The 21314-nt window shown below is 40.8% G+C and overlaps 1 protein-coding gene across 1 annotated transcript in view; it reads right to left on the bottom strand.

The window, feature by feature from the left end:
• The window catches only part of LOC137380344 (voltage-dependent L-type calcium channel subunit alpha-1D-like), a 487921-nt gene that overhangs the window by 210510 nt on the left and 256097 nt on the right, over nt 1-21314 (bottom strand). Inside the window, exon 29 of the mRNA XM_068052272.1 lies at nt 14868-14951. Within this exon, the coding sequence (XP_067908373.1) occupies nt 14868-14951 (84 nt within the window). The remainder of the gene's footprint in view (nt 1-14867; nt 14952-21314) is intronic.

Consider the following 21314-nt stretch of genomic DNA (forward strand, 5'->3'; position numbering starts at 1 on the left):
ACTTTCACAGGTTGTAAAGGAAAAGTCTTCATGCATTGAGCTATTAATGAATTTGAACAATCTCCATCAGAAGAGACATCAGAAAACCTCCTTGGTGAGATCAATGACCTGAATCTTGCATTCTGGAATGCAGATTTATATGTCAACGGACATATCACCAACTTTAAACTAGACACTGGAGCAAGTGTGGCAGTTTAATCAGACAACGAACTGTGGTTATCAATGCATTGCCTACAACCAACGGAAACTCAGTTACACAGTCCAGGAAGGCTTGAACTGAAAGTCAAGGGAAAGCTACAGGCAACACTCCAGTACAAGGGAAATCAGATATTGGAAAGTGTATGTTCTGCAAAATCAATAATTTTCTCTTTTAAGTAGAAGAGCTTGTATAGACCTTAATCTTATCAGGAAAGTGAAAACAGATGCATTGTTCAGAGGTACTGTTGACCATCCTACACAACAGGATGTTAACTTTATTAATGAGATTGAGTCATATTCTCAGTTCCCAGCATCACACTGGCTGGCAAGCTCAAAAAAGCTCCAAGAGATTCGTCATGCTGTACTATTGTGTATGATTTGCTGGTATATGATGAGAAGCTGGTGATTCTGGTCTCACTCCAGGCAGACATCTTGCAGAAAATACATCAGGGCCACATGGGTATCACGAAATGCAGAGCACGGGTTCAGTCATCCGTGTGGTGGTCGGGAATATCGAGAGATATGGAAGAAATGATTTCTGATTGCCAGGTATGTGCAGTGCACAGACCAGACAACCAGACCAGAGGAACCCCTTATCTTGCCCAATTTCCAACCAGACCATGGGAATATCTGGGGATGGATCCATTCATGTTTAATGGGAAATCCTACCTGATTGTCATTGATTATTTTTCCAGGTAGATTGAAGTCAAACGTTTATACACGACTACTGCGACAGTCACTCGAGCACTATGGAGATCTTTGCAACACATGGCATTCCTGACCAGATTGTTTCCAATTATGGTCCACAATTTGCAAACGACTACTTCACTCACTTTGTGGAAAACTGTGGATTTGTACATCTTACAAGTTCCCCCAGATATCCTCAATCAAATGGTGAAGCTGAAAGAGGAGTCAGAACTATCAAAGCACTGTTAAAGAAGAATGAAGATTTTCAAACAGCATATCTCAACTAGAGATCTACTCCATTCCTATGTGGATAAGCACCACCAGAACTGTTGATGGGAAGGAAGCTCGAAACGCAACTTCCTATTCTACCCAAAACATTACTTCCAGGGCTAGAGGTCTAGGATTACCAGAGAGTTCAAAGCAGAGAAAAGTCTTATAGAAAACAGCAAGCTTATAACTATAACAGGTGATATTGTACCAGGAACCTAAGCAAGTTGATGGAAGCGCAAAAGGTATGGGTACGAGACTAAGGCAGAGAAGGAATAATCGTCCAGAAAGTTGATAATCAACAGATATCTTATTTAGAACAAACTTCAGAAGGTAATATAAGAAGAAAGAAGAGAAATCTCATCTCTCTTCATCAAAGACGTCAATCAGTCATACATTTGGATGAACCAGATTGTCATGCAGACCCCCACCTGCGAAGAATTAGGCATATTAATTTTGTCATATGAATATTGATTTTAGACCGTTGCTGGAATGAAAAAATGACTTGTTTGAAGATCACCAGACACTGGGCTGGAAGGACATTTGCATACTAAGAGAAGTTGCTTGTGGTCGTAACAGAAATTTGGGGGCTAGCGTCTGAGATTTGACCCACAGACAAACGAGAAATTGGAAGTGGGAAGCCAAATTGTTCCCAATCAGAAAAGAGAAAAGATGTCAATACAGGTTTTCTTGTGGTTGTGTGTGCTAGAATACTAACATGTCTGCAACTGAAGATAGTAATTCCCCAAGTCAGGGTAAAGTAACTTGGGATAAGTTAAAAGCACTGTCTATGTAGGAGTTGACGAAAATGGCTGAGCAGTGTGGGATCACTGTACATGGCAAAGCTAGGAAGTCTGAGCTCCTAAGGCTAGTGGTCAACCATTTTTCCCTTGAATCTGAAGAAGCAGAAACAGGGTTAGAGACAGACTCTGACAGGGTATTGCTAGCAAGAATACAATTGGAACAAAGGAAACTTGAATTAGGAGACAGGAGACAGAGAAAAAAAACAGCCTTCCAGAAGGAACATGAAGAAAGAGAGGAGAAAGAAAGAAACAGGAGAGAGAAAGAACCTTCCAGAAAGAATGCAAAGGAGAGCTGAGACGACTTGAGTTAACTAGGGGATGACAGAGTAACCCCAGTGCAAGCATGGCCAATATGGAGGAGCATAATTCAGGGCTGGGTACAAAATTGTTAAAACTTTCCCAACTGATCCCAAAATTCAATGGGGGAAGACGTGGAAGCGTTTTTGTGTCTTTTGAAAAACTGGCAAGGCAGTTAAAGTGGCCAGCTGATGCTTGGACTCTGCTGTTACAGAGTAAATTAGTAGGAAAAGCCCATGAGGTTTATTCCATGTTGCCAGATGAGAGTTCATCAAATTATGAACTGACAAAAAATGCTATCCTCGGGGCACATGAGTTAGTGCCCGAAGCCTATTGCCAAAAGTTTAGAACCCCCAAAAAGCAAGCTGATCAAACTTACCTGGAGTATGGGAGAAATAAGCAGCTGGCTTTTGCCCAGCGGCTGAGGGCTCTTAAAGTGCAGCTCAGCTATGAAAATCTCAGAGAAGTAATTTTGCTAGAGGAATTTAAAAACTCTCTCCCAGTCTCCATAAAGACACATGTAGCAGAACAGAAGGCTGATTGAGCCCGGCAGGCAGCAGTCCAAGCCGATGAGTTTGCTCTCATTTATAAGTTAGTTTCCCAGGGGAAAACCATTTGTAATCACCCGGATAAATCCGTAAAGGACAAAGGGTGGGAAGGTGATAGAGGACCAAGCAGTCCTGGGAGGGAAAGAAAATCAGGAGATACAGGGGCCCTCCTCCAGCCAAAAAGGAAGGTGCTATACGTAGGAGTGAGACCCAGAGACCTGTATGCTTCCATTGTAATAAAGCAGGGCATTTAAGAGCTGATTGCTGGAAACAAAAGGGAAGACCTGTAGGGTTAATCAGGGCACACCCACTCAGTGAAGAAGTGACCCTGATGGAAAGAACAGCAGAACAAGCTGTGGCTTTAACTGCAGTAAGAGAGAGACCCAGGAAGCTTACAGCTGCAAGTGCAGGAAAATTTAATAGGATTCCTGAAGGTTATCAGGGTTTTGTGTCTGATGGGAAAGTAATCCCATACCCCTCGAGTGGGGCAAGCAAGCCCATAGTAAACCTCAGGGACACAGGGGACACTACATCCCTTTTACTGGGAAAAGGCCTGACCTTTCCCCAGAGAGTGCAGTAAACTCCAGAATGGTGGTGAATGGTACTGGAGGGCAGCATATGCCTGTACCTTTACACCGGGTGCACATGGAGTGCGACCTAGTTTCCGGACCGGTGACAGTAGGGATTGTCCCTAGTTTGCCTGTGGACGGGGATGACCTGCTCTTAGGTAATGATCTGGCAGGGACGAAGGTGGTAGCTTTCCCAGTAGAGAAAGAGAGACCACTGGAGGTCAGAGAGACAGAGCAGGGGCAGGAGATGGTCCCCTGCAGTTTCCCTGAATGTGTAATAAATGAGGCCATGATCAAACCAGCTTCCCCAGAGGAGACTGCATTGGCACTGCAGACAGATGACCATGAGGTCTGTCTGTCCAAGACTTTCTTTGGAAAGTTAGAAGACCCAGGGAATGAGTTAAATAAAATTTTCCCTAGCTGAGGCTCAGCAGGCTGATTCAGTATTGAGAGAGTTAGTACAGGCTGCCCAGTCTGAAACTGAAGCAGAGGGAGTCCCTGATTGCTACCATTTAAAGAATGAGGTACTGATGAGGAAATGGAGTTCTCCTCACAGACCTGAGAGCAAGGAATGGACAGTGGTTCACCAGTTACCGGAGAGAAATATTAAGAATGGCCCATGAGATTGCCGTGGCTGTACATGTTGGTATACGAGAAACCAAAGCCCACATAAGACAGCAGTTTGACTAGCCAAAACTCCATAAAGATGTGGTGGAGTACTGTAGGAGTTGCCACATGTGCCAGGTTGAGGGGAAACCCCAACCTACAGTGACATCTGCACCCCTAAGTCCCGCATTGGTGTTTGGAGGACCCACCAGCAGAGGGCTGGGGAACTGTAAGGGACCCCTGCCGAGAACAAAAGGGGACAGGCAGGCACAAGGCTGGCAACAGGTTAGAAAGAAAAAGGGAAAAAGGGACCAAGAGGACAGGTTAAAGGAAGTCCAGGAGGAATCCTGGATGAAAACCCCTACTGTCCGGTCAGCCAACCCTGAAATGTTTAAAAATGTAGACCCCACATCCTCCTATGTAAATGCGGACACTAGAAGCACCCCACCAGACTTTCTAACAGCATTTACAGGCACCTGCAGAGACAAAGAAAGTCCTCAAGAGGCAGAGAAACCGTGTGGGCGATGCCTCACCTAGTCGAAGTGTCACAGGGGCGTGCAGTAGAATCTGGACAAATACCTGCAAGCAGAAGTGTCCCAGAGGAGAAAGGGAAGATTAGCAAAGAATCCCTCGCACTCCCCCATAGTCAGGAAAAAAGAAAACCAGCCATCCCCTGGGGTGAAAAGCCCTTGCATGACTCATCAAAGCACTGAAAGAGAGTTCAGAGCAGAACCCCCCCATTGCCACCACTCCTGAACAGAACTCCAACCTAGGGCTAATTAATCCTAACCCCCCCACCCACCCCTGCAGACCTCAACAAGAACAAAGACCCCCTAGGCAGTCATGTAAATGTGCAAACTGGAAAAAAAATCCCCAAAAACCACATGTTTATTGGGATGCCAGAAAGGGCCACTTAAAGCAGCACTGCTACCAAGAAAAGACAGGCTGTAACAATTGTTAGGGGTCTGAATGAATGTGAGAGATGCATGTATGTTTTCCTGTCCCTATCTTCTCTCATCCCTTTTAATAAAATGTTCTTTTTTTAAAATCACATACATTCCACTGGGTGTGGAGGTGTCATGCAGATCCCCCACCTGCCAAGAATGAGGCATATTAATTTTGTCATATGAACATTGATTTTAAACTGTTGCTGGAGTGAAGAATTGACTTGTTTGAAGATCACCAGATACTGGGCTGGAAGGACATTTTCATACTAAGAGACACAACTTGTGGAGACAAAGGTCTATTCCCTGCTCCAATTAACCCAAATGGATTTTGATCACCAGACATTGAAGCTGTAAGGAAGTGCATGGCAGGGCCTGCTAAGATGATACAATCCACAAAGCCAGGACTGGTTAAACCAACTGGTCACATGACTAACTGGCTGTTCCAGGTTTTTTGAACTATCGACAGGATAGTTTGAAATTCAGAAGGCCGTGTGCAACTGAAGTTGTAACAAGGAAGCCTCTCTCTCTCTCTCTCGCTTTCTCCCAAGCCACCAGACCCACGGAAGACGTGTAAACCTCAAAAGAGAAAAGATTCCTACATCGAAACAAGTTGAAGCATGAACTGGGGCCCAACAAATAGCAGGGCTTACCAGCAACCAAAGATTCCACAACTTAAAGGACTGTAACTACCAGATTTTGCCTCAAACTTTTCCCCTTTATTCCTTCTACTTCTTCTGTCTCTATCTGTGTGTAAGTTTATCGCGTATGCATGCTAGTGTGTTGGCGTTGCATATTCGTAGTCATTAAACGGATTAGAGTTTAAGATTAATAAACTTCCATCTTTCTTGTTTAAATCTAAGGAAACCTGTCTGATTTCTTTACCTTACAATTGGAGAAGTGAACAAGGATTCACTGAGGGGGAGCTAAAAACAGTGTTTTAAAATTAAACCATGTTATGGTTAAACCAGGCAAAGGCTGAGAGGGACCCCCAAGACCCCTTCTCACCTGGTCGTAACAAAATGTTGAACCTGAAATTCAGAAAGTACCAGATACTATAAGCCTCAGTGAAAATCATCCAAGTCAAGAAACAAGAGTTCAGAGAAAGACTACTGATCTGCTGAGTCTGATAACAACACACTCAGGGAGAGTTGTGAAGCCTCCTGACAGATTGAATCTGTGATGCCAGAGATTTTGGGGGAGATTTGGTATAAGGGTTTCAAAAGGTTAATATCTGGGACAGTGTAACACCTCCCACTATGATGATGTAAGAGCTCACATGAGAGCGTTATGTGAGTGTTTCTATTTTTCTTCGCAAAAAGTGCTTTAAGAACTGATATTTGAATTGTGGACTGAGTGAAGTGTGCACAGACTGCAAGGCACCTGTTTCCAAGCAGCTCAACAGGGAAATGACAGGAAGATTTATGACTGTCACATGACTTGATTGTGGGTTTCAGTTTCACTTTGCATTGTGAAAGAAGTGTGGGCTGGACAAGCAGCATGCAATGAGCTGGCTGGGACCTGTTTGCAGACCAGAGAAAAAGACCTACTCTCTGTAAAAGAAGACTTGCCTCTCTTGGGAAAAGAACTCCTCCATTTGGGGTGGTGGCTGTGGTCTGCCTGAAGAGAGGAAAAAGACCCAGGAAAAGAGGAATTGCTGCTCTCTGTGGAGGAAGACTGCTTTGAAGAGAGGAAGCCCTGTATTTGAAAGGCAGCAGTTTCCTATTGCCTCCAGTCACTCAAGAATCCCTGCCTCAAGAGTGATTCCTGCTGCCTCTTATGTTTTGGGAGATCCTGAAATCTCAAGAAAGCTTCTATTTGCTAGGCTGTTACTTCCAAACCCAAGTAGATCTGTTGCTACACCCTTTCACTGAAAGATCTGTGTGATGCCTGCTGCAGATGAATTGCCTTGAACGCCTACCCATCACAGACTGTTCGTCAACCTCGCCTGGAGAGATTTCGAGTGGCATCCGACTATTCAATTCTGGGACACATCACTAATCCCCGGAAATATTCTACCAGACCGTGACAACCCAATTATTTTATTATTCCTAAAAAACAATTGTAAACCGAGAAAACCTTTTTCCCTGGTTAACCGTTTTTTTTAATGTATGTGTGTGTGCAGAAAGAATAAGAAGTTTTAAAAGAATCTTTCTCACATATAGAGTTATCTCATTATTTTTCAGACTTCGTTTATTAATAAATAGTTAATTTTGTTGTTGTTTAAAGAAACCTGGTTTGGTGTGCTTTATTCTCGGGGACAATTAGAGTGTTTAATTTAGCTACTTTCCAGTAGGTGGGAAACTTTACTATTATGCTATGACCTGTGTAGTAGTGGGACTGAAGTAACAATGCATTACTCCCGCCTTGGTCGTAACGAGAGAGGGAGACTTGAAGGAGAAGAAGCAGCATGGCATCAGAGGAGTGAGAACTACTTAAGTGAAGTTGTATACAGTCCTTAAATATGTAATAACCTTGTTATAGTTAAACTTACCAAAGACTCAGTAATCTCTTCTAGCTAGACTAACCAAACATAGAACAGAAACAGGCTCATATGTAACTATACACAATTACTAATGCACAAGTGCCTTAACAACGAGCAATGTGGAAATAGGACCCATTATTTTCTAAAGCATAGGTTTAGAAGTTCGTCTTCAGCAGTCCACTTTACACCCTGCCCGATTTTCATGTCCATTGATTTCAAATGGAATTCAATGGACTGTCGATTTGCTCATGATTGTTTCTATGGGGTAGAAATGCATTTTAGCTTCAGCGCAAAACAAAGCTGTATGGATATACGTATTTACAACCTTAAATGTTTTCATTAATGCTGAAATATTCATGAGTTATTTACTTCTAATGCATTATTGCAATAATTAAGTGAACACAACATAAAATGAAATTACATCAGGAGGCCAATTTCCACACAATTATTTAGATGAACAAGAACAGAGTAAAAGCAAAGCAAATATGAAAACATCAGGAAGCATTGCAAGGAAACCCTCAGGGCTGCTAAATATTATTCAGATATTCTGGTTTAACACTGTTGTCAAATCAAATGATTATTTTTAATTATACCTTTATGAAACCAACACGGCTAGGACTGCACTTACAAAACCCAAGGGAAATTTTTCGTTAAAAGTTATTTCCAGTTTCTCAACATTCTACCTAGGGAACACATTCAACTCCTTTCTTCCAATTTCCAACTGTAACCTTAAATTATACCCCTTTACTTCATAAATTTAAAATGCAATAAAACGATGAAAGAAAATCACTTGCAATTAAAAAAATTAAAATGCAGGATTATCTTACACCTGAAGTAGTCATTCAACTTTATACAGATTACATCAGCACATGAACTCCTTGCTCGCTGTTTCATTTGCACTATCTTCTTAACAGAGAAAACTTCTTACTAGATCACAGAACTTTCCACACCTAGCCCATTACTATGACAATTTGGAGTCTTCACACAGAATAATCACTTACAGATGCATATCAGATTTGACACTAATAGGATAAATCTGTCAATCTGTAAAAATAATAATCAGTTTTTGTCCATCTAGACTGTTTTGATTGGTTAGCATAAGGGGCACGTCTGTTGGTGGTTTATTTGGTAGGCGGTGCAGAGGTACATGGAAGGACTGGAACGCGTGATGCACATGCGCCTGCTAATGGTTGGTGGTGGCAGCAGAGGTGGGGTGGGGTGGTGGTGGAGAACAAAAAAGCAGAAGGTAAGGGGAGCACAACAACAGTGACCCTGGCTGGAGAGATTGTTTCTGTTAGGAATGGGATGAGAATGATGCGAGAGATGGGGTTGACATGGAAGGGATGAAAGGAATGGGATGGGGATGGTATGAGAGGGATGGCATGGAAAGGATGGAATGGCAAAGGATGAAATGGCATAGTATGGAGGGCTTGATATGGGAGGGGTTTATGTTTTGTGGTTTCTGCTAGTAAAGCGTTAAGCTACAACAATGTAGTTTTTATTTTTATCATGGTCATCATTATCTTTCAAAGGAATGGATGAGGAAGAAATGTAAATACACCAAAAGATCTGTGGAACCAGAACTAGCTAGTGAGATAGTCCTAAAAAAGTTGAGGCTCTTCAGAGAGGGAATTACTGAACTGCGCCAAATGGTAGGCAACTGATGACATGATGACCTCTGTAATTAAAATCACTTTGTCTGTGGTTGTGAATGTCACAGGTATTCATTTTTTGATATTGCTTCCTTGCAATCACCCAATGAGTATTCAGTAGGCATTAGCTGCAGTACAATGGCCACCAGCAGTCAAGACATGATTTGAGCATTATTCCTGAGGAGTTGCAAGCTCAAACATTTTCACAGAGGTGAAATGCCAGAATTGGAGAGACAGCAACAATTCTATGATCATGCTGCTTTCCCCCAGGGTCATCTAACACTGCACACTGGTTTTTAATATTAAAAATCTGGGACTCTAGCAGCATGGGAGTATCATAATAGACAGCAAACTGAAGAAAGTGAGCTGTGTTGAAAAAAAAATTGTGATTTTACTCCTACAGTTTTATTTTGTTTATTTTACTCAGTCCAAGTGATCATGCAGAAAAGCCAGTGCAAAAGTCAGTGTTGGAATTATGGTCAACCAAATTTTCACCTCCAACATTAAATAAAATAGAACATAGACATTGAAAGCAATTAAAGATGTTGGAATATATTTTGTTTGTTTGGTAATCTGTTTTAAAAAGTCAGCATGGAAACCATTTTACGTTCATTTTGACCTCCTGACTAATAATAAGTCAGAAAATAAACCCTCTCTCAATGTTAGCCATCAAGACCCATTCTGACAACTGAATGACCAATTTATACTACAAATAATAAAACTATTCCTCTTTGTGCCAAACATTTTACCTTCAACGTAAATACATCAGCTCTAATAAATATTCAAATGTCTAGAATAATAATTGTCAGAAATGGTTTGTATTATACATCCAAAAATAACAATGTTTGTATCATGCAAATGAAAATCATGATTTTGTTCAAATGTATTAATATCCAAAGCTTCATACAAAATAGTTCGTTAGGAAGTTCTAGAGGATCTTAAAAGTTTCGTAAACATTTTTTTTAACAAACTCCATAAAAATCTATTATCTAATTTGAAAATACTCGGAGATATTTCCTTCCTTATTGTCATTATTTAACCTGCAAGCTCATTTAAACAAGAAAGTACAAAGTGGATAAATAATACAAATTCTATTTTAATAAATGGCAGATAGCAGATTTTTATTATCTTCCTACCAAATGAGAAAAGAAAATTTGGATGACCACAATGTAAGTGCTTCAACTGTGAAACTTGGTACAAAGATCATAAAAAGTGTGCAACAAAAATACAAACAAAAATGCACTGTACTCAGTCACGAACCAGAGTTCATATACTTGCCTCAACAAGATTCTAGAAAACACAATGAACATAATGAAGGAGAATTAGAAAACCCATTATGGTTTTGCTTAAAAATATTAATGGGCTTTTACTGTACAGTTTACTAAAATTAACTGTTTCATTAAATAAAATTAGCTTTGATGAAAGGTCACATCCAAAATATTAACAAATCTTTCACTTTCAGTTGCTGACTTACTGTGAATTTCCCGCATTCTCAGTTTTTATTCAGCTTTCCAGCTTTTGTGTTTTTTATTTTTCTGTCAAGCAATTGTTTCATGAACTTGTGATCAATAACAATCACAATCTCTTAGCATGGTCACTAAGATGTTGATGAAAAAAATAAAAAATCTAAATGGTGACATTTTATATTGCTGTAGACAGAATAACAGTCTTGGATTACATTTAATGAATTGATATACAGTGATTAATTTATGTAACCGATATGATCCAAAACAAGAAAAATCATCATTATTAAAACATTATTTGCCCAGTTTTCACTGACATAAAGAGACAATTCATAATTTTCATTTCACAGGGGTATAAAGAATCTGCCAGGAAAGCATTTATGTTATGCTTTTGTGAGGGAAAACTGAAATTTGTAAAGAAGTACACTTTGATGATAATTCCAAACCACACACAGCTTATTTAATGTCATAGTATCAGTCTGCATATTACCAAATGGATAGGCAACCTGGATAAGTAGGGAAAAGTACAGTGGTTTAACTAATACTATTCAGCGTTTTTAGCAGTAAGTTTTCAATTAACAAATGTTAAAAATAAAGACAGCAAGTTCAGCTTTTTAGTTTCAGAATATACTTTACAATGTTTCCATAAGAATACTGAATGATCAGAAGTGAAATTTATATTGTATAGTACAATTAATTTATTTAGTTTTACAATGTAAAAATGTTTTGCTGAATAAAGTTGGAACAGTTTTCAAACTTCTGAATGTATACTAGAAACTATTCATTTGCCATTCTGGGGGTGTTTTCAGACATCCTCAGTTCAGGAAATTATTAGAAACTGCCTTGTCCACATTGCTTTGGGAAGCTAGCACTGCACTACGAACTTTTTCAATGCAGTTATCACATTTTTCTCAACTTTTATTTTTACAGCCAGCATAAAAGTACATTTGTATGAACAGAGAAGTTTACTGACCTAAATGGCATAATTGTTTCACCACTCTCATATCATTGCACTGCAGTTTATCCACCATAAATGGAAAAGTAGTTTTGAAAAATAAATTTTCAGAGACTCACAGGCCCTTTAAGTAAATAACTAGAAATTGTTTATTTTCTTTTTGGTATGGCTTTCTCTGCAATGAACATTTGTCTTACAAGGGGTTAAATGAACGAAAAGAAAAGGATAATCTCAGTCCTCTATATCAATCTTCCATGGTTTAAGTTTGAATTAGAGTGGCCCAATTTTGAATGGGTTAAAATCAGGCCTGAGGTTTTAGAAAAAGGAACAAGTCAAACTAACATATTTTGGGTCTAATAACATGGTGAAGGATGGCCTGCATTATCAGGAATTTCAGCCTGAGGTCTACCATGTGTCCAATGCATCCCAAGGGATAAGCCAATACAAAAGGGTGTGAGGGACCTGCACAAAAACTGTATAGGGCCATCAAAATGTTCAAATTAGGGGTCTCCCCATAATGCAACTGGAGCATCTATTCTCAATGGGTGCCAACAGGGATACACAACAAGATAATTATTTTTCACAAGTGGCCCTGATCTTTCTCAAGTGTCAACGGGTTTGTATCCTCATGTGTGTCTGGATACCTCTCGAGGTCATTGATTGCATTTTATATCCATATTATACAGCCGACATGCAGTAAAATGAAGTATTCGAGAAGCAACCACAAATACAGGATGTGTTACAATAAAAATTCAGCATTTATGTCTGACATTTTGTGCTTTCCTGGTTGAGAAATCAGAGGTAGGTCCAAATAATATTGTAAATAAATAGATCATTCCCTTGTATTTCATTTTTAAGGGCTCAGCAATAATTTAGAACTTCCTTTTTCCTTTGGGAATAGGAGATCTTTTAGTTTATAAAATCAATTGTTTAGGTTATTGGGAAAATCTTTTATTACTGATTATCATTGATTTCTTTGACATTCCATTGTTGCTCAAACCCTAAAATTATACTGTAATGCAAAGTACAAGCAAAAAAAATCATGAAATGATTTTGTCACTAGCAATTTGACAATAGTTGAGCTGTGATTCGATCAAAACAAATCTTAGCTTCCATTGCAACTAAAAAGGTAAAAGAGAGTTGTAGGGCAGGATTTTATGTTCCCGCCGCACACCGCCATGCTGCCGCGATCCAGCACGTGGCAGCTCATTATGATATGCAAGGATGTGGCGAGGGCAGCCTTGGCGACGCTGTCAATGGCGTCACCTGTTTCTGTTTTTAAAGGACTGCCAGGCCTACGTTGACAGATGAAAGTTGACCCTGTTCCCCACCCCCCTCAACTGCAAAAAAAAATAAAGTTTAACGCAATCCACACAACTACACCAGAAAAGCCCTGATTACCCCTTTTCCTCCCAACTGTACTAATTGTAGAGTTCACCCCCCTCCCCCCCCCACTACACTGCTACACTGTCAATGCAGAGCTGACCCTTTCTTCCCCCCTCCCCAACTTCACTACAAATCCTAAGCTCCCCCCTTCTCCAGCTCGGTACAGCCAGCTTTCCCAGGATGGGAAAGTGAAGGCATAAGTGCCGGCTGCCACATGCAAGACTGCGGTGAAAGGTCTGTTAATTCATTCATCTCCTGCATATAAATATTTAAAGTTGGGTCCCGTTGCTGAGTGGCGGGGGGCCACCACGGAGCCTCGCTGCCGGCGGGAAGATTGGGCCTAGCAATCCCAGCGTCGGGCTCCATGGCAGGCCGCTGCCGGTACAATCTTCTGGTCCCCTCCCCTCCCCACCACAGAGCCCGACATCAGGAGCTCAACAAAATCCAGCTCGTAGTTTGTGTTTGCTCATTTGATTTCCATGCTTTACAATCTTCAGCAAAACAATCACTAAAAGCTTAATACTATAATAATGTATTTTAAAAACAGTTGATTGGAGAGCATAATGAAAGTGCAGTTTAATTTAAATGATTTTGCAACGGTATAATAACCCTGTCTCAATTCACAGGGCTAGAAATATACTGTTTTTGGTTGGATATAGTACTGTCAATCATAGATCCTCTAGAGCATCTGCTGCACCTGAATGCAATTGGTATAGCAATTTCAACTAAAGGTGTACAAACTTTGAGTGAAAAGCACTGCATCAAATATTATGGTCAATTGTGATGACTATGTGTTATAATATAAATTTTTGATATCAGCTGAATTTTGAATAAATATTCAGTATTGGAGTTATTCTTCTGAATTTTCCTTGAAGTATAACAAATTTGTCCAAACATTAAAAACTCACTGCTAAAGTGAAGCCATAAAGACAATTTCAGACTTTGAACTTCTATATTAAAGTTTCCTTATATAGGAACAAGGATAATTTGGAGGTGAGTTACTGATAGCCTTTACTTACATTAACTTCTGTGATAGCAATATCAACGACGCTACCAACAACAATTAAGGCATCAAAAGTGTTCCATGCATCAGCGAAATAGTGCTGTGAATGTAAACATTCAATAGGAGCAGAAAGGAATGAGAAAAGGCAATAGAAAAAAGTAACAAGAGAGTCCAGAGTTACAACACATATACAGTTACAACCCAGATAAACTTGGCTGTATTTTGCATTGCTGTGAAAGCATGACTATTTTTCTTTCATTCAATGGTATCCATGTTTCCACTTTCCCTTTTCTTGTAAACTTACTAATGTCAAATTATAAAATCAAGCATGATGAATGTACCAAAATAATTGAACTAAATATTCCAGGCTTCAAATAATTTTAGAAATTTTTGTATTTTGTTTTAATCATATTAATTAAATATGATTAGAAGCTTGTTGATTAAAATTCACTTAAATATCCTAAATAATTTATGAAGACCAGAACCTATAATATCAGTTTGTAGTTTTATTGAATGAATTATTTTCAATACAATCTAAACAGACCCAGAAAGGGAAGAACATCCTTTTTGTTGCTTAATGCTTCAGAAGTTCAGACAGCTGATGTATCTGACCATCGTGAAGCACAATCCAGTATATTTGAGTTCCTATTTTACGGGTTAAAGAAACCATTCCAGTTAAATTAACTTGATTAATTTCAAAATTTTGATGGAAGTTGTATCAAAGTCTGAGCTAGTACAGAACCATACAAGTGGGGCTGTACGCATCAAGACTAAAAAGGTTTCATAAAAGACAGATGCTTTCACAGTTTTGCCAACTTTTGTTTTGCGCAGTTCACCTTCTCTGCATTCTGGAAAAGGACAGTGAAAAAGTGAGAAGTCAGGTTTAGAAGGTCCTTCTGTTATATCCTAAAAATAGGTACAACTGTTTGTGACTTGTCCAGTGATAACTTTAGTGAAGCACTAAAAGGGAGGAGTAATGGTTTCTGGGAAGGTACAGTACTCACATCAATTTCACCAAGTACGACGTCTATAATGCTGCCAATAACGATGAGGAAGTCAAACACGTTCCAGGCGTCACTAAAATAGCCCTACACAAAGTAGGTAGGGGGCAAACGTTTACATTAACACATGTTAAGCAATGAATGTATCTTTAGTTAACTGTGGAGAATTTCACACATAACCAAAACAATAAATTTGTCATCTCAAAATTTTAGATAATAATTTATCTAGGAATTAAGTGGGAAATTAATTTATCTAACTTATCATGCTGTTATATTATTTAAAAATTAGTTCAATTGAAATGTGATTGATTTTAAGAGAAAATACATGTTCTGCAAGGGCAAGTACACTGAATTAAAAGAAACTGTGTACTGAGATATACTACCGAAAGTTCCTTTTAGATAACTGCACATCACTTGTGGTTAACTCTATAGCTGAAGAAGGTACAGCTTTCCATAGATAAGGCTTGAGTCTTAACTTTGATTGAATATAACAAAAGATGTTACATGTGTTGAAATCAGCGACGATTCCGACTGAATCTTGAACATATTTTCCCTTCGATGATCTATCGCATTGACAAATTATCAAAAGTTAAAAACAAATTAGAAAGTTTAAAACCAATAATTTGTTTGTTTAAGCAGTTTTGCAATCGGGACATACTTCTGTAAAATGACTAGAACTTTTATTTAATAATTGTGAAATATTTACATCTTAATATTTTAAAGAATATGTAGCCTTTTTTCATCTGTTTGCATTTGATATATATCTAACTGAAGTAATAGCATAAAAACTACTATTAATAAAATTGTTCTGTGTTTATGAAACTATGGTTTATATGACACGAACCCAAGGATGCAGTTTAGGATCAGGTGATCTGAAGAATGATAGTTCTCAGTATATTCAAAAATATGTCTGTAACTCAAAAGCATGAATACGAATTTTTCATTTCACTTTTTTTAAAGTAAAAAAAAGATTTAAAAGGTTATTCATGACATCAGATAACCTGGTGTATTGGCCAAGTATCAACCCATTGGAGAGCAGAAGAAGAGTTCCACACCAATTGCAACAACTAGGTAGCTAATTGAGGTTCAGGTTGTAAGGGAAAGGAGAGGGAGGTAAATATGGACAAGCCACGCCAACTAAAAACCCAATAAACCATGCATAATTAGTATCTGAGAAACAGAAGTGAAAACACTGCAAGCAGTCCGATAAAAATCACTTACTAGCCATCTCTCCTTTTTTTCCACACATACCTAATACAAAGTGTTAGTTAAAAACTTAGTAAACTGAAAAGATGCAACATTTTGTGGAATTCAAGAATTTGCACATAAAAATGTTATTTTATTGTCTATAGTACAGGGTTGTCCAACCTTTTTGCGTGGGGGGGCCACATTACAATTTTTATCTTATTTAGGGGGCCGGTGAGATAATTTCAGAAAGAGAAAGGCGTTAAAAATTTATCTATTAATAAAACAACAACAAATGTACATTTTTGTGAAGAAGCTTTAAATGAGAAAACTAATTTATTGACTTACGCTCTCGTCACTATGTTGGACACTGATTTAGTGATATCTGGCATTTTTTTGATTACACAAGAAGTCAATGTCTGCCCATACACTTGTAGCGATGTGGAGTATACCAGATAGATGTCCATCTGTCAGGACTGATCTTGATCATTCACCCTCCCTCTCTCTCTCTTTGTATCCCCTCTCTGTGTACCCTCCTCTCTGTGTTGTTCCCCCCGATGGCGTTCACCCCCTCTCTGACCCCTCGCTCTCTCTCTGTTCCCCCCTCACCCTTTCGCTCTCTGACAGTTCCAGAGAGCGGGAGTGCTTAGCAGATGGTTGGTCAGTCTTTTTTTAAAAATTGCAAGTCAGTGATTCTGTGTCACAGTTGACAGGTGTTGACATCGGGAACAGCTGTTTCCCAACTTCAGACAGACTCGGGGTTTTCCGGCAGGTTCCAACTTTTTTTTTTTTAAGAGCCTGCTGGAAAAACCCAAATGTGTCTGAAATTGGGAAACCGCTGTTCCTGATGTCAGCGCCTGTCCGCTGTGAAACTGACTTGCAATCTGTTTTAAAAGCAAGAAGAAGCCAGTGGAAAATTTCTCATCTCCAGTCACGGACCACTGACGAGGATTATGAACAACTCAGGGTACAATTTACATCTGCGGGCCGGATGGAAACCTTTGGCGGGCCGAATCCTGGCCCGTGGGCCATGTGTTGGACAACCCTGATCTCATACAAATTTAAAATTGAAAAGACATATTTAAAATAATTATGTGAGAATTATAGTTGAGTTGACAATTACTAAAGTACGAACCACACCATAAGAATCCCTCCATTAGGTACAACTATACAGTAGTGTTATAAGGAACCAATTCACATTCATATCCTATGGCATTTTAACCTGACAACGTAAAATGCATCAGGGCATCTAATATTCTGATTGAAATTGAAACACTAAATTAAATAATCAAATCCAATCTTTGGAAAGATCTGTTTTTGGAGACTGTTTGCTTGAGCAGTACAGATTTGTTGGCCTTTATAAACACAAGTGGTTCAAAGGTTGATTATCTCTATTTTGTTTTTAATTCACTGGTTAGAAAAGTGACAGCAAGTATGAAGTACAACAGTTTAATTTAAATAAAGTGTGGCAGAGTTACTTGCTAACTTTGAAGATCATTTACTTTCTCTCTACATTGATGGGTAGTGAATGGAGGCCCAAAAACACAAGGGGGCCAAACTCAGCTTGGGTGGTGGTATAAAACAGGCAGTATTGGATCAGCCACCCATACAGCACCCGATATTCAGTTACATTGCAGTCAAAGGAATTAAATCCTAGATGCTGCCTATAATGGGTGGCCGATACCATACCGCTGGTATTGCGCCACCACCCAAGACGAGTTTCGACCTAAAGGTGTTTTAATTTGCTCTGCATGTTATAACTAACACATAAGCTAATTGTGCATTAACAAATAGTGTTTGGTAATTTACAATTAACAGATCAGGTGCGAACTTTTATTCTTGCTCCTGGAAGTAAGTATTTCAAATGCAAAGTTAATGCACAGACCTGCCATTAACATTTTTTTTGTTGTCAACTGCTTCTTAAGCAGCAGTTACTGTAGAGATACAAATATACTCAGCACGAGTGGTGAGCAGAGCAGGAGATTTGCCTAAATTGTTTTTGTTAATTCTGCAACACGTTATGTGAAGTCTGGAATGCTAAATATTTTGGAGGAGGAGGAGCAACAGCAGGAGATCTCAAGAAGCTTGACACCATCCAGGATAAAGCAGCCCGCTTGATGGGCACCTCACCTACAAACATTCACTCCCCCCACCCGCAACCTCTACCACCTTGTTGGGAGAGCTGTCCCACAGACTAGTCAAGCAACAGCCTGACATAGTCATACTCACGGAATCATACCTTACAGACAATGTCCCAGACATTGCCATCACCATCCCCGGGTATGTCCTGTCCCACCAGCAGGACAGACCCAGCAGAGGTGGTGGCACAGTGGTACAGGGAGGGAGTTGCCCTGAGAGTCCTCAACATCGACTCCAGGCCCCATGAAGTTTCATGGCAGGAGGTCAAACATGGGCAAGGAAACCTCCTGATGATTACCACCTGCCACCCTCCCTCAGCTGACGAGTCAGTACTCCTCCACGCTGAACACCACTTGGAGGAAGCATTGAGGGTGGCAAGGGCGCAGAATGTACTCTGGGTGGGGGCCTTCAATGTCATTCACCAAGAGTAGCTTGGTAGCCCCACTACTGACCGAGCTGGCTGAGTCCTAAACGACATAGCTGCTAGACTGGGAATGCAGCAGATAGTGAGGAGACCAACAAGAGGGAAAAACATACTTGACCTCCTCCTCACCAATCTGCCTTCCGCAAATGCATCTGTCCATGATAGTATTGGTAGGAGTGATCACCGCACGAGACGAAATCCCGCATTCACATTGAGGATACCCTCCATCATGTTGTGTGCACTACCTCCATGCTAAATGGGATAGATTTCGAACAGATCTAGCAATGCAAAACTGGGCATCCATGAGGCACGGTGGGCCATCAGCAGCAGCAGAATTGTACTCAACCACAATCTGTAACTTATGGCTCGGCATATCCCCCATTCTACCATTACCATCAAGCCAGGAGACCAACTCTGGTTCAATGAAGAGTGCAGAAGGGCATGCCAGCAGCAGCACCAGGCATACCTCAAAATGAGGTGTCAACCTGGTGAAGCTACAATACACGACTATCAGCGTGCCAAACTGCGTAAGCAGCATGCGATAGACAGAGCCAAGCAATCCCATAACCAAAGCTCTGCAGTCTTGTCACATCCAGCCATGAATGGTGGTGGACAATTAAACAACTAACTGGAGGAGGTGGCTCCACAAATATCCCCATCCTCAATGATGGGTGAGCCCAGCACATCAGTGCAAAAGATATGGCTGAAGCATTTGCAACAATCTTCAGCCAGAAGTGCCAAGTTGATGATCTATCTCGGCCTCCTCCTGAAGTCCCCAGCATCACAGATGCCAGACTTCAGCCAATTCGAATCACTCGGCATGATATCAAGAAACGACTGAAGGCACTGGATGCTGCAAAGGCTATGGGTCCTGACAATATTCCGGCAATAGTACTGAAGACCTGTGCTCCAGAATTTGCTGTGCCTCTAGCCAAGCTGTTCTAGTACAGCTGCAACACTGGCATCTACCTGGCAATGCGGAAAATTGTCCAGGTATGTCCTGCACACAAAAAGCAGGACAAGTCCAACCCAGCCAATTACCGCCCCATCAGTCTACTCTCAATCATCAGTAAAGTGATGGAAGGTGTCATCAACAGCGCCATCAAGCGGCACTTGCTTAGCAATAACCTGCTCAGCGACGCTCAGTTTGGGTTCCGCCAGGGCCACTCAGCTCCTGACCTCATTACAGCCTTGGTTCAAACATGGACAAAAGAGCTGCACTCAAGAGGTGAGGTGAGAGTGACTGCCCTTGACATCAAAGTAGCAGTTGACTGAGTATGGCATCAAGGAGCCCTAGCAAAACTGAAGTCAATGGGAATCAGGTGGAAAACTCTCCGCTGGTTGGAGTCATACCTAGTGCAAAGGAAGATGGTTGTGGTTGTTGGAGGTCAATCATCTGAGCTCCAGGACATCACTGCAGGAGTTCCTCCAGCGTAGTGTCCTAGGCCCAACCATCTTCAGCTGCTTCATCAATGACCTTCCTTCAATCATAAGGTCAGAAGTGAAGATGTTCACTGATGATTACACAATGTTCAGCACCATTCACGACTCCTCAGACACTGAAGCAGTCCGAGTAGAAATGCAGCAAGACCTGGACAATATCCAGGCTTGGGCTGATAAGTGGCAAGTAACATTCATGCCACACAAGTGCCAGGCAATGATCATCTCCAACAAGAGAGAATCTAACCATCTCCCCTTGACATTCAATGGCATTACAATTGCTGAATCCACCACTATCAACATCCTAGGGGATATAATTAACTAGAAACTGAACTGGAGTAGCCATATAAATACAGTGGCTACAAGAGCAGATCAGAGGCCAGGAATCCTGCGGTGAGTAACTCACCTCCTGACTCTCCAAAGCCTGTCCACCATCTACAAGGCACAAGTCAGGGGTGTGATGAAATACTCTCCACTTGCCTAGATGGGTGCAGCTCCAACAACACTCAAGAAGCTCAACACCATCCAGGACAAAGCAGCCCGCTTGATTGGTACCCTATCCACAAACATTCACTCCCTCCACCACCGACACACAGTGGCAGCAGTGTGTACCATCGACAAGATGCACTGCAGCAACTCACCAAAGCTCCTTAGACAGCACCTTCCAAACTCGCGATCTCTACCACCTAGAAGGATAAGAGAAGAAAATGCATGGGAACACTACCACCTGCAAGTTCCCCTCCAAGCCACACACCAAACTGACTTGAAACTATATCACCGTTCCTTCACTGTTGCTGGGTCAAAATCCTGGAGCTCCCTTCCTAACAGCACTGTGGGTGTACCTACCCCACATGGACTGCAGCGGTTCAAGAAGGCAGCTCACCACCACCTTCTCAACGGCAATTAGGTTTGGGCGATAAATGTTCGCCTAGCCAGCGACGCCCACATCCCAGGCACAAAAAAAAAACATGGCCAGCAGATTTGAAGTCATTGCAGGCAGAATTTCAGGACTTAGTACTGCTTGATGCAGCTTGAATACTGTCAATTATCACCTACCCCTGGAATTGCCCAGTAAGAGCGTGTAAAGAGGCTGCATCTCTATAGAGATACAATCTCAGATTAATTGTGTCAGCTCCCAGAACCAGATCTACAGTCACACAGCAACATCTGGACTACATGCTCAGTGGAAGAGAAAGTGATCACTACACTCAACTTCTACGCACTGGGCACTTTTAAGCATGAACAGTAGCTGTCACTCAAAT

Source organism: Heterodontus francisci, chromosome 19 (genome assembly GCF_036365525.1).
Source record: "Heterodontus francisci isolate sHetFra1 chromosome 19, sHetFra1.hap1, whole genome shotgun sequence".
Taxonomy (NCBI): domain Eukaryota; kingdom Metazoa; phylum Chordata; class Chondrichthyes; order Heterodontiformes; family Heterodontidae; genus Heterodontus; species Heterodontus francisci.